The sequence below is a fragment of the Panthera uncia genome, chromosome F2 (assembly GCF_023721935.1).
Source record: "Panthera uncia isolate 11264 chromosome F2, Puncia_PCG_1.0, whole genome shotgun sequence".
Taxonomy (NCBI): Eukaryota; Metazoa; Chordata; class Mammalia; order Carnivora; family Felidae; genus Panthera; species Panthera uncia.
Window position 1 is genome coordinate 41,433,237 of NC_064812.1, and position 16,458 is coordinate 41,449,694.

A 16,458-nucleotide genomic window follows, 5' to 3' on the forward strand; every position below is an offset into this window, starting at 1 on the left:
TTAAAAGTCTGTGACATGTAGTGAGGAGTGAAGTCTGAAGTTCTGCTTTGACTTACGGCTTCACATAGAACCAGGCCCATCAAGAGCCTCCATTCCCGGGCAGGAGCCAAGGTGAAGAATAGCAGAGACTGGAGAGGGACGGTCCCTGGGTCGTCAGCAGGATAGGCTCTCAAGATTCTGGAGAGATTTTTCTAGAACTGCATTGTCCAGTATAATATGTAATGTGAATTACAGGTATGTTTGAATTTTTTAAAATATTTCTTTATTTTGAGAGTAGAGGGAGGGGGAGGGGCAGAGAGAGGGGGGGAAAGAGAGAATCCCAAGCAGGCTCCATGCTATCTGTGCAGAGCCTATGTGGGGCTTCAACTCACAAACTGTGAGAACCTGAGTCAAAAAACAAAGAGTTGGCTGAGCCACCTAGGCACCCTGTTTAAATTATTGAGCTATCTTACATTCTTTTTGAGGGAGTATTAAGTCTTTAAAATATACTCTGGTAGGGGCGCCTGGGTGGCTCAGTCAGTTGAGTGTCCAACTTCAGCTCAGGTCATGATCTCATGGTCCGTGAGTTCGAGCCCCGCATAGGGCTCTGTGCTGACAGCTCAGAGCCTGGAGCCTGCTTCTGATTCTGTGTTTCCCTCTCTCTCTGCTCCTCCCCTGCTCACACTCTGTCTCTCTCTCAAAAATAAATAAAGATTAAAAAAAATTTTAAATATACTCTGGTATATATTTTAACCTATATCACATCTTAATTCACATGTAAAAATTTCATTGGACATGCTTAATCAATTGTTCTGAACATACTTGAAATTTTTCCAAGAGGGGCGCCTGGGTGGCGCAGTCGGTTAAGCGTCCGACTTCAGCCAGGTCACGATCTCGCGGTCCGTGAGTTCGAGCCCCGCGTCAGGCTCTGGGCTGATGGCTCGGAGCCTGGAGCCTGTTTCCGATTCTGTGTCTCCCTCTCTCTCTGCCCCTCCCCCGTTCATGCTCTGTCTCTCTCTGTCCCAAAAATAAATAAAAAACGTTGAAAAAAAAAATTTAAAAAAAAAAAAAAAAAAAAGAAATTTTTCCAAGAATAGCTCAATTGTCAACTTCCAAATTTGAATTTTAAATGGGTTAAAATTAAATAAAATTTGAAATTCGGTTTTTTGGTCATACAAGTCATATTTCAAGTGTTCATCCACCCAGGGTGCCTTGCAGCCACCTCATGAACCGTTCTAGCATGTTGGGGTCTCTCCCGACAGCTCCTTTTCCTTTGTGATACCTACAGAAAGCAGGGTAAAGGAACTTTGCATAGTTAGCCCAACCCCACTTCTTCATTGTGCTAGAGGTCTGTGGAGAGAGTAAAGATGTGATCCATTTTTCCAGTGGTAAGACTGAGGCTCAGGAGGGCTAAATTGTTTAGTCTGAGCCACCTGTGGTAGAGGGAAAGCCAGAACCCCCTACTGCTGGGGCCCAGGCCAGCACTCCTTCCCTAAGACGACTCTGTGTCCTGCCCGCAGGCTTCAAAAGGTGTGTCATGTAAATACCAGCTCTGACTCAGGACAGATGAGAATGAGCTCTTCCCTTGCCTGGCTGGGCTCCTGAATACTCTGCCCACCCACGGATGGTTGCTCTTGCAGGAAATAGGGGATATCTTAAGGCAGCCACTGACTTCAGGAAACCAAAAGAAGATTGACTTGTGCTGCCCTGTGGAAAGTTCCTCCAGAGACACCTTTCCTGTGGCAGAATTGTATATGTTCCAGGCGTAAGCTGGCTTCCATCACATGGGTTTGGAGCTGGAGCTAGAGGAGCGCAGTTTGCAGTCAGGAACCTGCAGCTAGCTGCCCCACCACCGTGGCCCCAGCATTGTTCTCTGCCTTCTCGCTGCCACCTAACTGGCCTGGGCCCTGTTAAGTTACCCTGATGTGACATCGCTCTTGGGGGACACGGTGCTCACTCAGGATGAGCAGGGGTTTTCTTGTGAGGTGCTCTGCTTCCTGCCCAGCAGCTCTACCTTCCTAGCTGATGCAGGGCCTGCAGTCAGCCCTATACTCTGGAGAATTGGGATTATTCTCTCAACTATTTCAGCAGACACAGAATTGTACTTGGGACCAATGTATGCCTTTGTAATTTAAGGCAAGGGGGGATGTTTTTAAGTATCTTTTTTTCCCTCCTCACTTACGTGTTCAAAACCTTTACTTATGTCAGAACTTGTGGTAGCTCATCACCTACACCACAGTAGTAGGTCCAGCAAACTACACAAGCCCACTTTTCTCCTAATTTCTTTTACATGGAACATAAAGCTGAATTTGAATTCTGTACTAGAGCTCCAGCCTTCATGGTTTGGCCCTGCTGCTTTCCAGAAGGCTTTCAGGAAGACTGGTTATGCAAGTAACATTTCCTGTTGACTCTCTTTTAATAATTAATGGCTGATGATGATGGATTGTGACCACAACAGTGCTCAGATGTCATTTATTTGAACACACACTCGTAGTATTACACATTCGTAGTAGCATGCCAAACAGTTGTAGCACTCTCATTTGCACATAAAGAATTCAACCAAGAATCTCATCAAATACAGATTGTAACTACATGTACTGCTAAAAATGATGATTGTTTGAAAGTGAAGAAGGGTCGTGGCGCCTGGGTGGCTCCTTTGCTTGAGCATCCAGCTCTTGATTTTGGCTCAGGTCATGATTTCAGAGTCGTGATATCAAGCCCCGCATCAGGCTCTGTACTGAGAGTGGAGCCTGCTTAAGATTCTGTCTCCTTGCTCTCTGCCCCTCCCCCACTCATGTGCATACACATGCTTGCGTGTGTGCTCGCCTTCTGTCTCTCTCTCTCTCTCTCAAAATAAATAAATAAATAAATAAATAAATAAATAAATAAATAAAAGAAAGTGAAATGTCAAGAGTCTGAAGTTAGATTCAAGGCTGATGCTGGTGAGAAAGAGTATCATTTAGGAAGATGCTTTTCACTATCCCTGGATGGTCTCATCTACTCATGGTTTCTGTCACTCCCTTTTGTTGACAACTCCCAAATCAGTGCCCCCAGCTGAGACCATGCCCTTGAACTCCAGAGCCCTATATCTAGCAGTCTACTAGACATCTCCAGGTTCATGACTTGCAGATTCCCAAATTCAGCTTGTCCAAGATGCCCAGCCTATGCCTTCTGCAGTATGCCTCTTCCACTAAATGGTCCCGCCATCTCCCCAGTTGGCCAAGCCATAAACCTGGGTCATCCTTGACTTTTCATTTCTGGCTTACGTGGTCCTATAGGATCTGTTTCCTGCTTAGCACCCCTAGCGCGCTCTCACACCTGTCCATCTGGATCTTCAGCCATACAGAAGCTGCCACATTCTCACTCATCTGCAGGTTTCCGGTGTTCCTTCTCCCCCTTCCTCCATTCTTGATCTTCTCAACCACTCCAGATCAAAGTAATTTACTGCAGGAATCCTTCCTGACGTCTACCTGTGTAGATCTGAGGAACACTCAGTACTTTTTCCATGGCATTCATCACATTACCTGTCTTCCCCTGTGCTTAGCACTCTGCTTGATGCATGATACGTACTCAGTAAATATTTGTAGAATAATAGTTGACACTGACTGAGAATTTGTGCCAAGTGCCTTGCTAAGTAGGTTGCCTGCATTATCTCATTTCACAAGAGTGGGGTCAGGGAGACCATCTAGGAGGTGGTGATTGGCAAAGTCCAAAGGGACACCAGATTGGTTTCAACTAGGATAAAAGTGGTGGCAAGAAGTGGGCAGATTTGAGGCACGTGCTCAGCTAGAGTCAACAGGACTTGGTGAGAATTTGGTTGAGGGGTTGGGTAGGGAGTGGAAGGAGTCAAGGGTAACTGCTGGGTGCTGCTGCTTCTCCTTGCTGAGAAGAGAAAGAAGGACAGTGTAAGTTTGTGGGGAAATAATTAAAAGTTCTCTTTGGTATGTATTAGGATTGATATGCCTATCAAGTAACCAGGGAGAAATGGATATATAAATCTGGATTTCTGGAATAAGATCAGACAAGCCTGGAGTTCCTCGTTTAGAACTCACAGAACTCCATGAGGTAGAACTATTGCCAGCTGAAGTAGTGTAACTTCCTAACTCGCGCAGAGCAAAAGCAGCAGAGACGGCATTTGAACCCAGGCACACTGACTACAACACCTTCCTGCTTGCCACCACGCGGTGAATGGTTTCCAGTTCTAGTTGCTGTCGTCCTCAGTTTTCTATGGCATAAATTTCCCTGTGCCAGCTGTAGAAATTGTTTTGAAGGCCAAATCATGCTGTACCTACTGATTTTAAATGGAATTGGGTCTGCTTGCAGCCCTGTAGAAGAACAGAACAGAAGAGAAAATGAGCCAGGGAAACATGGCAGACATCTGGCCCTGCTGCAGCCTTCCTTTGGCAGCTTCGGGGCAGTTGAATATCATATAGCAAGACCGTTAGTATCTAGTTTTTCTCTTCTTACAGGAAAGGAGTATGTCACCTTGAAATACATAATTCAGATTGATCCCTTATAAAAGCACAGATGTGGAAAAGAGCCTTTCATTTCACATGTAAGATGTTCACAGGTTGCATTGAGAACTCAATTCATAATGGTTTATAGATGAAAGGTACTGCATTTCTTGTGTTTGATGCCTGCTGGAAGGGAACGGCTGTAACTGTAGACTAAGGCATGAGCTTTCTTCTAGAGGGGTGTGCACGTGTGTGTGTGGGCACATGCTTTTAAAACCACACACACATATTATATAAATATATACTGATTTGAAATAACCTTCTTTTCCTGTTTTATTTTAGGGATAATGATTCTTCTTGCTTCCCACCTAAGTTGAATAAGCACCTCGTGCACTTTAATCTCCTGTCGTGCCATCAGGCTGACTGAAGACAGTGTTTTGAAATCTCAGCTATAAAGACATCCCGCCAAAGTCTCAATCTTGCCTTAACGATGTTCCAGAGACTGAATAAAATGTTTGTGGGCGAAGTCAATACTTCTTCCAATCAAGAACCAGAATTTAGTGAGAAAGAGGATGATGAATGGATTCTTGTTGACTTCATAGGTAAGGTATTCTCAGCAGTTAATCATCACAGCAAAAATGGAAACTCTTGCATCTTAGTTTTTGCAGAAGTAAACCAGTAACTCTGAAGGTTTTTAAGCCTTTAAAGTAAATAAGCAAGAATTTGTCTAAAATAATTGCAGGAAACATCCTGTGCCAGATAATCAGTCAGTGAAATTGATTGACGTCAGATCTTCCAGTTTTGCAACTCTCATACCCTGCTCAGATCAGATGCACTTTAATAGGAAATCCTTGTAACCCACATTGCTCATCATGTTTACTTTAGCAGCATAGAAAAATCGTCTCCTGCAAAGCCACCGTAATACATCTGATGCAGTGATACACCACACATACACACACACTAGGTGCTCAGAAGTTCTTTTATAATCATTGAGTGAATGTAGATGCTTTTGTGTCTGACCTAAATGAAAGGAGAAATGTGAACATCAGCTAACAGTATCATCTCTTCTTTTTCTGTGCTCTCAATCTGCTGTCACTGTGATGCCCGTCCTCCCGTGGGACTTCACCAACGTATGTGGACTGTGATGTAGACACTTGCACTGGTTTCTCAGCAGCAGAAGATGAAGAAGAAGACATCAGTGAAGAGTCACCTACTGAGCACCCTTCAGTCTTTTCCTGTTTACCTGCATCTCTTGAGTGCTTGGCTGATACAAGCGATTCCTGCTTCCTCCAATTTGAGTCCTGTCCAATGGAGGAGAGCTGGTTTATCACCCCTCCCCCATGTTTTACTGCAGGTGGATTAACCACTCTCAAGGTGGAAACCAGTCCTATGGAAAACCTTCTCATCGAACATCCCAGCATGTCTGTCTATGCTGTGCATAACTCCTGCCCTGCTGTCAGTGAGGCCAGCTGTGGGGCTGATGAATTTCATAACCCAAGTAGCCCCAGGTACGTTGTAAGTGCAGCTGACCCTTGTACAACGTGGGTTTGAACCGCATGGGTGTACTTATACACAGAGTTGTTTTTCTTTTTTTCTTTTTTCTTTTTTTTTTTTTTTTATGAACACAGTACAGTACTGTAAATGTATTTTCTGTTCCTTATGGTTTTCTTAACATTTTCTTTTCTCTGGCTTACTTTATTGTAAGCACACAGCAGGTAATACGTATAACATGCAAAATATGTGTTAATTGGCCGTTAATGTTATTGGTAAGCTTCCCAGTCAGCAGTAGGCTATTCGCAGTTAAGTTTTTGGGGAGTCCAAAGTTGTACATAGATTTTGAACTGCACAGGGGCTGGTGCCCCTAACCCCTGAGTTGCTCAGGGGCCAACTGTATTTTATTCTGTCCATGGGCAGTCTGTTCGGCATGCATTTTATTTGTTTCTACTACAACTTGAAGCTAATTTTTTAGAAGATGCAGAGTAATATTAGAGATTTATGAAGGCATGTCTATAGTGCACAAGGTAGTAGGTGGTATAAAAAAAAGTGTTCATTTTACATTTTCAAAAAAATTCATTAGAATACAGCCCCAATTATATAATGCAGAACTGTTGCATTTATAGTACTCTGCTGGTTGGGGCGGCTGGGTGGCTCAGTCGGTTAAGTGGCCGGCCGACTTCGGCTCAGGTCATGATCTCACGGTCTGTGAGTTCGAGCCCTGTGTCGGGCTCTGTGCTGACAGCTCAGAGCCTGGAGCCTCCTTCAGATTCTGTGTCTCCTTCTCTCTCTGCCCCCACCCCTCCACTCTCTGTCTCTGTCTCTGTCTCTCAAAAATAAATAAACATTATACACACACACACACACACACACACACACCCGTACTCTGCTGGTGACCAGAAAGAAAAGACTAGCATTTCTGCTAAGTGTCTTAGAATATAACTCTGGCATTTTATACACTGAGTTATTTGGTGTATCAAATTCAACAAGAATAGTATATCTTAAAATAAAACTCTTATTTTCTTCCAAGTGGTCTTAACTGGGTTGCATCAAATGTCACTTAACCTCAAAAACCTGGCAGATCTCAAGTATGAGTTTTCTGTCTTATGGAGGAAAGGCTTCATACCCAAACAATACTTTTTTGTTGTGTGGAGTTCAAGGGGTCTGAAAGGCTCTGTTTGAATGGCAGATGGGTTGAGGGCTTGGAAAGGTTCAGGGAGAGAGTACCTTGTCAATAAAGATTGACATGTTCCCAAGCAAACTTACAGAAATACTGTCACCTTTATCCAGCGAGCATTTTCAAGATTGCTCCCACCTGCTAAAATAAAGTCTATGGCCTTGTTAATCAGCTCGAATTCTGGCTAGTCATGATGCATGGTAGTGAGCTGTGCCTGTGGTATTACGATGTTTTGGTGATGTTGGTACCGACTTAATTCTCTAAATACCTGTCAAGGCTACAGGTGAATTGGAATCTTTGGAGCAGCTCAGAATGTTCCTGTAGTTACTCCTGTAGTCCAAAGGGCCTGTTTTTAGATTGTCCAGGCTCTACCTTGACTAACTGGATCATTGTATATATCTTCTACTATTTCCTGTTTGCCAGATAATAAACAAAACCCAGGCAGCTCATTAATTTAACTTTACCAGAGTTTGCTGCACTCATAAGTCTTAATATTGTAGATAATCTCGTCATCTTCTATGAGGATAAACATATCCTTTACCAAATTGAAAAATAATTTGCTTATATAGTTACCCAGGCTTTGTACTGGGTAAGATCTTTGATGGGAAATGTTACTTTAACTGGCACTTTGTTCAATGCTGTAAGTTTATCAAGAGATCAGTGTCTCAGGCATTTCAACAAAAATTTAAAATGAGATTTTTTAGACATGGTATTGATTAAATTGCCATATAGTCTATTCAAATTAATTTCTTCACTTCTTAGAAATCCTTCCCACCTGGTTCTGATCTCACCTCTGTGGAATTGGACTCAAGAGTTTCCCATGATTAATAGTCACTATAAACTTACTGGGATTTGTGTACTTACTTCTCAGTGTTTAAAGCATGTGTGTATGTATATACAGCACTTTATAAATAACATTATTACAGAAGCAGTACATATGCATTGCAGGAAGTTAGAAAATGCAAATATGTAAAAATTAAAAAATTTAAAAAGACACTTGTACTACCTAGAGATGGATGCTGTTAACACCCTAGAGTGTATCCTTCCAGGTGGTTTTTTCTCTATATGCCCACAAGTTTGTACACGCATGCACACACACACATTTTTAACCTAAAGGGATCAAGTTGTATATACTTGTATATAGTTGTGTAATCTGCTTCTTTAGGCAATGGTCTCCACCTTTTTTTTTCCCAGTAAAATTTCATTTCATCTACTACCCAAACTATACTCTGTTTTCTGCACCAGAGCCCAGAATATTTCACCTAGTTTTGCCCAGACAAGCATCCAGTCCAAGACCATGCGCTGCATCTGGTTATGTATTTGAGGTTTTGATGCAGTCATTATGCTCATTGTCTGTATCTTGTTTGTTTTTATATCTTGTTATATGTTTTGGTATAACATGTAAGAAAGTTAAACAAATACGTGCTTTTCCATATATATAGGATCAAAAGAATACCCTTAACTTCATATGAATTCTTTCTGAACATAGGAAAGTACTGCAAACTATCTTAGTTTTATAAAAACTAAATGTTTTTAACATCTTTATTTCTGGATTTCAAATTCTTATTTACAAAAGCCCACTAAATCAAGATAGATCAGGTGTTACCAACATTAGGATGGCTATGTAGTAAATATCTGTATTTTCTGAGCAGGAAACAAATCATGTCTTTCAGAAGTTAGATTGCTTCCATCCTGTCTATCCTTGGGAATATTACCATAAAGCATTATATAAAGCATGTAAGAATAAGGTGCTTCATAATTACTGTAGATGGGCTTCAGAGTGTGTGTTTTATTGCATTTTGACCTTTATAAGTATTGTTTATGAAGGTTTATGTGCTATCATAATCTCAAGTAATACATGTGCCTTTAATGACCCATAGTAAGCCAGTTTTAATATAGAAAATGCACCATGTCCTAACAGTAAAATTAAGTAGCATTTTAAATCTTACTAGTGATTTAATAGTTCACCATTTAACATTTGTAGGGCCAGGAAAAGCTGCTTATAAGACTCACTGGCACAGAGTAAGTATATTCCCTTTGAGACTGTGTGATATGTGTTATCAGTCTGAACAGGAAGGTTAAGAACTCAAAATGCCCACCTTTTAAAAACTGCTCTCTTTGTATTAACTTCTTTCTATTAGTTTCTTAATGTGATTCCCTTTAATTCTACTATTTTTTTTAAAAATCTTTAAAACATAATAGCATTTTCCTCTAGTGATTATAGCCACAATTTATAACTGCCCATGTTGTGTAAAATAACCCTAAAACTCTTAAAACTCTTCATGTTATGTGTTAATTTAGTTTACATCTATCCTATTAAATTAGCTTTTAATATATAAGACAGATAATAACCACATGGTTTGTAGCCGGATTTTAAGATATGTTCTCCTCAGGTCTTTGTAACATTTCTATGCAAATGCCATTCCAAACTGTGCCCTGTTGTGATATAAATTTTATAGTAAGCAGGTAGCTTTTTATCTATAAAAATGTTAAATGAGTAGAATTTTCTATGCATGTTTCTATTACATAGAGACCTGCAGCTTATTTCCTGGAACCGTTACTTAGAGACAGAAAACGTGTGAAGGTGCAGTTAGCATAGTTCACCAGTGTCAACCTGCTTCATAACAGTCTTTGGAGTAAGACCTGTACTAGAATCTTGGTTGTATGAGGTAGTAGTTGACTTTATCGTTGTTGAGCCTCAGCTTCCTGATCAGTAAAATTTGAGAATTAATATGTTTTCCTTTTAAGATTATGTCAAGAATTAAATACATTATATTTGCAAATACAGATATGCAGTAAATGTTAGTTCTCCTCACAGAAAAACTTATCTAATGCTGCATAATTGAAATTCATTCAAAATGTAAAGCACTTTTTAAAAGACAGTCTACTTAATCCCCCCCAACCCCCGCTGTGGATTATATGGCATATTTCTGTGAAAAGGTGGTTTCTCCTTTCTAACATTATCAGTCATTGTGGTTACAAAATATAAACTTGTCTGTCAGCCATCAGACAGTAAGATCTCTTTCAACCACAAATCAGTGTGGCAAATTGAATCACTAAGTAACTTCTTCAAGTTCATGAATAACGTACTCTGTCACTGAATGCATCCTCGTGTTTTTCTGTTTCAGAGTGGAAGCTCAGGATGAGATGGGGCAGCACATTCACTGCTATGTTGCAGCTCTTGCTGCTCATACAGCTTTTCTGGAACAACCCAAGAGCTTTCGCCCTTCCCAGTGGATAAAAGAACATAGTGAAAGACAGTCTTTAAACAGAAATAGCCTTCGTCGCCAAAATCTTACCAGGGACTGCCACTCTAGGCAAGTCAAGCACAGTGGCTGGGCCGTCCATCAGCCCTGCCCACGTCAGTACAATTACTAAGAATTTCAAGGTTGATTGGTTTCTCTTGGTTTGTGCATATGTGTGTGGATGTATGTGTACGGACAATGAAGATGCTGTTTCAGCTAACTGATGACCAATCACATAGTTTTATCAATGTGTTTAGACACTATCTTGAAAACCAGATTTACATGCTGTGTATCACATAATGCCTTGCTTTTAACATTTACTTTTTTGTAAATTTTTTCAGAATATTTTTGGAAACATATCAATACAGTTACAGTGTTTGGTGTTTTGGGATGTCTTTAAATCTGTTAAGGTGTATATGAGTTAGCATTCTAAAGACATTTCTTCCCAAGTATGAGGATAGGCATCTTTCAATTTCATTTTATTTTGTATTAATCAATATTTCGAGTAAGCAAAAATTTATTCTCAGGGTCAGCCATACACTTTATTGACCAGTACTTGATAATCTTTTCTGTATATAGCGAATACATTTTTACACACTAACATGAGCATTAACAGGTGATAGTTGCCATGGATATAATGGAATTATGGCTGAACTTTCTCTTGAAAGAAAACTTGATATATTTCTGTGTGTACAGGTTTTTTGTTTTTTTTTTTTTTTCCAGATTAGCCATACAGTTCATTTTGGAATTCAGGTACATTAAGTGTTAGTGAACAGTGCTTTCAGTAATTCCGATGTGACTGTGTGACGTGGTACAGAGACATTACAAGGATCGTGGGACAGAAGCGCTGTCTCACATGCAGAGGGGATCCGTCAGATCTGTGAAATTGTGTTTGGGAAAATGTATGTCTCCACCTACCCCATTAGTCCACCATTTGACTTGTGTGGATTCTTTCCTGCCGGCTCTGCCCACTTGGCACTTCACATCAGCTGTAAATTCAGAAGTACCTGTCCAGGCACTTTAGCGACTTCTTATTTATAACTGTCCAAGGAAAAAGAGGTAGGCTTTGTATTTCTGATACGGTGACGGATCATCTGCCGTGGAGCCTGCCCTGCTGAGTGGCAAGCGAGGCTGAGAAGGAATTCCTGGTGACAACTTTTCCTAGCATCTAGATGAAGAGTGACGGGTTGGCTTCCTTGAGTTCTCTTTTTTTTTTTTTTTTCCCCTAACTCGGGCTTCAGGCAGAATCTTTAACCACTTTGGCCTCTGTTTCCTCCACCTATGGGGGAGTAGTAGTATTTACCTCCCTCACGGTCGTTGTGCGCACTGTGTACTGATGGAAGTGGGCTGTCCAGGACTGAACCTTGTGTGAAATCCCAGGGGCCTCTCTACTGAACCTGATGGTGGGGGTGGGGCCACAACTGTTCTTCAGAGTGTTGGTGCTAATGAGGCCAGGGTTCAGGGCTCGAGTCACATGGAGGCCAGTTATTTATCATTTAGAGAAAATCTATCTTACCTCTAACCGGTCACTTTATTTTTTTAGCGATTGTGATGGGTTTTGCTGAGCCATCCACATTCACCAATTTCCTCTCAAACTAAACTAAACATAGACAATCCAAAGCACATTCTACTGACAAACAGTAGTATCACCTTTGTGGTCAAAAAGCTTATTTTTCCAATGCCTCTGCAACCCTAATTAAGTAAATACATGTCTATACAAGGTTTTCAAGGGAAAAAGCAGCATATAGTTATGTGAAGTATTATATTTTCTAATAACCCTGTAGCAGCTGGATGCAGGGAACTATGGGAGACTTTTTCAAGTGAAGAGCTGAGCTCTTTTCTGACCAGGGCTGGGAAGTTTGGAGGCGGAAGACGTCACACAGCATCGTCAGATGGTGGCGGTAGGTGGTTCTTCCACTGGCTGTGACGAAGTGCCAGGAATGTCTCTTTAGAACAAGAGTTTAGACCCCCTGCTTTCCTTATTCCCTTTCCATTTGAACCACCCCTTTATTTATTTGTTTTCTAACTAGGGGCCAAGTCTGTAAAGTTTTGTCAAACTGAGCTAGAAGTTATTTTGTTACTATTTGTGTTTACGAGAGTTGAGAGGTGAGGTAGAGTTTTCATGAAGGTGTGTATGTTTTACATCGTGTCTGTCTCTAGGGCCATATGTTGGTAACTTGAAAATATACCAGCTAAATGTTTTCTGGATGTAAGCCTCTGACTATATGGGGGTCTCTTTTTTCATATATTACATGCAAGTTGTTAGTACCTCACAAGCTACAGAAGTTCAGCCATGAGAATTTGTTTGGCAGCATGAACAGATTTGTGTGTAACATAGCTAGGATCTTTTTTTTTTTTTTTTCTATTATTTTTCAAATTTCCTGATACCTGAAATACATCTACATCTCTGTCAGTTATTGACTTTTTTTCTGGCCTTCTCTGGACCTAGTTTTTTATGGTTTATACCTGGAAAACAAATACTTTCAGGCTTGGGATTTTTTTTTAGGGTTATCATGCCATCTGTCATATCATACTGTGGTTTTTGTATCAGTATCTAAGTTTTCTGTCTTAAATTGGCACATGTTAGAATGGAAGAAAGTGGTTACGTAATTCATTTGAAGTTCTTGGTCATTAGGGGTTTGTTTGGCATCTACTACGTGTGGTACCAGGATGATGTTGACCTGTTAAGTATTCCTTGAAACATGGCCAAAATGCAATTTATTATAAGTTAATTATTATTTTTGCTCTTGTAAATATTAGTGGTTTACATAAATGTGCTTCAGTGCATATTTCTTAAAAATTCAAGCAGTGAGAAATAAGACCCCTCCGAATTTAGTGCTCTACTTCTAAACTGATAATATATAGAACGTTACTTGGAAAAAGTCTGGAATGTGTGGTGCACAAGCAGTGCTTCATGGATGAGTCCCTTAGTTTTTATAACGCACCGTATTTCTCAAAGTTTGTGTTTTCATTAATAAAACATTTTATAATGTGTATTCTATGTTTGTTACTTTTTCTTTCTCCACTAATTATGTATTGCACTGTGAGCTGAAGATTAACCCTGCATTATTTATCTTCTGTGGCAATGCATTTATATGTCCGGGCAGGTGGGGGATTTTTTTTACAGAAAGGTTCACAGTGATTGGATGTTTGACTTTCTACTCCAGCGAGCTGTTTCTACATTAATTTCCTGTACATTTTCCCAGTTCCCATGCAGGCTGTTCCTGTTTACATACCTTCTCTGTTTTATCAGTGCTTTGATTCTAGTGAGAACACAGTTTACTGAAAACTTGAGAGGGCGCTCAGCATCGCCTGTTGTTTTTCCTTCTCAAATCTGTGTAGTACAGTGGTTTGTTATCTTTACATCTTCATTGAATGTAAGTGTTTTCGCTATCCTCTTCTTCAAGGAAATATATTGTCTTTCTATATCTTGAGAAAAAAAGAACAAAAAAGAGTGTCTTTCTTATCCTGTTTTTCTTTGAATTGTAAACAAACAAACAAAAAAATGAAGGACTCCAACTAGAAGATAAACATTGAAGTTTAAATAGGTTAGTGGAGAAAGTTTAAGAGTTTCCAAGTGTCTTTGTTTTTAGAATCAGTTAAGAGACTGCTTCTTGTACTGGAGACACTAGCATGTTTGTAATGTTACCTTAAAACTATCTTCATTTTATAAGGCCCATTCATGCTGGCTAAATTCTTTTAAAAGTTGGGCTGTTCTCATGGATGGCTTCACTGTCAGCCATGTTGATGCATTATCAATGGCATCCTTATCTACTTATTTTAATGCTGAAAATTTTATATGAAATGCTTTATTTAGGAAACCTACCTAATTCAGTGGTGTCAGCCTTGCCACGTACCAATTTCACTTGAAATACGACACCAGTTACAGTGGTTTGGGGTGGAGAAAGAGGGACCGGAAAGCATACAGATAAGGATATTTCTTTCTCTTTGCAACAGTATCCTTTATGGGGGAGGAGAGGTTACTATTCAAAGGAAGGCAGCTTCAGTGGATGTTTTATATATCGTTTAGAATTTTCCTTACAACATATTTTTTTAATTGTATAATTGTTAAATGCCCCATTTTGCTCTGTATTTGCCTGAAGTTTTAGTATTTGTTTTCTAGATGGACTTCTAAAAACCAAATCAGTACTTGGGGAGCTAGATGTGTGTGTATCTAAGCTTGATGTGTATGAGTGGTTTTTGCTTGCTTTTTGGTTGCATTTTCCTCCAGAAGTTTGGAATTTTAATCAATAATTGTGTGTTGTTATTACTTTTTTGAGTGGCTTGGTTTTTTTGTCTCAAGTAAAATTGTGAACACATTTGCTTTTCAAAGACAGGGCATCAGTTATAGAGACTGAAGAGTATTGTAGATTGTACTATGTGCCTTCTTGATGTATTCCTAAACACAGATTTTTTTCAACTTGAAAACTCAAAAGGGACATTTGGTTAGATTATATACTGTACATCATCTATGCATAAATGGCAGCTTGTTTTCTTGAGCCACTGTCTAAATTTGTTTTTATAGAATTTTTTATACTGATTGGTTCATAGATGGTCAGTTTTATACACAGACTAAACAATACAGCACTTTGCCAAAAATAAGTGTAGCATTGCTTAAACATTGTGTATTAACACCAGTTCTTTGTAATTGAGTTCAGTGGTGCGTTTTGCACTACTTGGAGTTGTGGTTTTTAATCTGTCAGTAAATAAAATGTTCTTTAACTTCACATTCGTCTGATTCTCTTATTTTATCTTTATGGTCATCAGCCTTAAAACTAGATACAACTGAATGAAATTACTTGCTGTTTAGTTTTACTTGCCCAGAATATATGTTTACTATTCACTTTAAATACTGTTTTTGAAACTTGTATAAAATTAGTATGTTAAAATTTTTCACCTGAAATGCATGAACATTTAAGTGAACATGAATTTGAGAATGACTTCCAGCCAGTACCTTTCCTTCCGACCAATCTGTGTTTAAAAAAAAAAAAACAGATTAAAAAAATTTTTTTTTTAATGTTCATTTATTTTGAGAGAGAGAGACAGAGCGTGAGCAGGGGAGGGGCAGAGAGCGAGCGAGACACAGAATCCAAAGCAGGCTCCAGGCTCCAAACTGTCAGCATAGAGCCCCACACAGGGCTCAAACTCACAAACCGTGAGATCATGACCTGAGCTGGAGTCAGATGTTCAACTGACTGAGCCACCCAGGTGTCCCCAAATAGAGAATTTAATACAGAATTTAATACACTAGTTCTTAGCCTTTGTAAAGCTAGGTTGGCGAATTCTCAATGGCTCTTTCCCAGTTAAATACAGACACAAGCTTATGCAAACATTTTAGGGCAATATGAACGTTCCTGGTGTCCATTAATACCCTTATTGTGGAGCTCTAGTTTAATTAGGCCAGTAAACATTCAGACAACCCAAAGAATATCTCCCATGTTAATGAATCCTTGGGGAAGCTCTTCATTCTAGAACTAGCCTATGTCAAGACAGATTTTTATCATTTCTGAGACTCTGAGCTGAGAGGTAAAGATTGCGACTGGGAATGAAGAGGGGTCAACCCAAAGGTGGAAAGAGCATCTTGAAATGAAAGACCCAACCCTGGAACAGCAGGTGAGTAGTCATTGCTGAGAAGTGTTTGCCAGGCCTACTTAACAAGGTAAAGGAGTGACTGAGGTATCTAGCAGCTCCATCACATCTCAAAGGCAGTGACTACATGGAGTCTGTAAGGTAAGTTAGAAGTGAAGGTGTTTTGTGGGGATGGGCATGTCAAAGTTTCAGTTTGACATGTGGCTTAAGATTACCTAGCTCCTGGGGTGCCTGGGTGGTTCAGTCGTTTAAGCATCTGACTCTTGATTTTGGCTCAGGTCATGATCATGAGATGGAGCCCCAAGTCGGGCTCTATGCTGACGGCGCAGAGCCTGCTTGGGATTTTCTCTCTCCTTCTCTGCCTCTCCCCCTCCCTCTCTCTCTCTCTCAAAATAAACATTAAAAAATAAAAAAGATTATCTAGTTCCTTTGTACTTACCAGAAGGTTATTCATTTCAGCATTGTCTGTGAATGCAGCATCTCGAAAACCACCTATATCCTTATACAGGGGAGAATGATT

At 40.0% G+C, this 16,458-nt stretch overlaps 1 protein-coding gene across 12 annotated transcripts in view; it reads left to right on the plus strand.

Annotated features, from left to right (window-relative positions):
- The window catches only part of TP53INP1 (tumor protein p53 inducible nuclear protein 1), a 155,269-nt gene extending 140,193 nt beyond the window's left edge, over positions 1–15,076 (plus strand). For 11 of the 12 annotated variants that reach the window (XM_049633102.1, XM_049633106.1, XM_049633104.1 and 8 more), the window contains 3 exons: positions 4,776–5,035; positions 5,584–5,941; positions 10,233–15,076. In XM_049633102.1, coding sequence (XP_049489059.1) covers positions 4,924–5,035; positions 5,584–5,941; positions 10,233–10,482 — 720 coding nt within the window. In that variant the 5' untranslated portion in view covers positions 4,776–4,923 and the 3' untranslated portion in view covers positions 10,483–15,076. Of the gene's footprint in view, positions 1–4,775; positions 5,036–5,583; positions 5,942–9,088; positions 9,127–10,232 lie in introns of all 12 variants that reach the window. The other variant, XM_049633114.1, reaches the window with a different exon arrangement.
- The last annotated feature ends 1,382 nt before the right edge of the window (positions 15,077–16,458 follow it).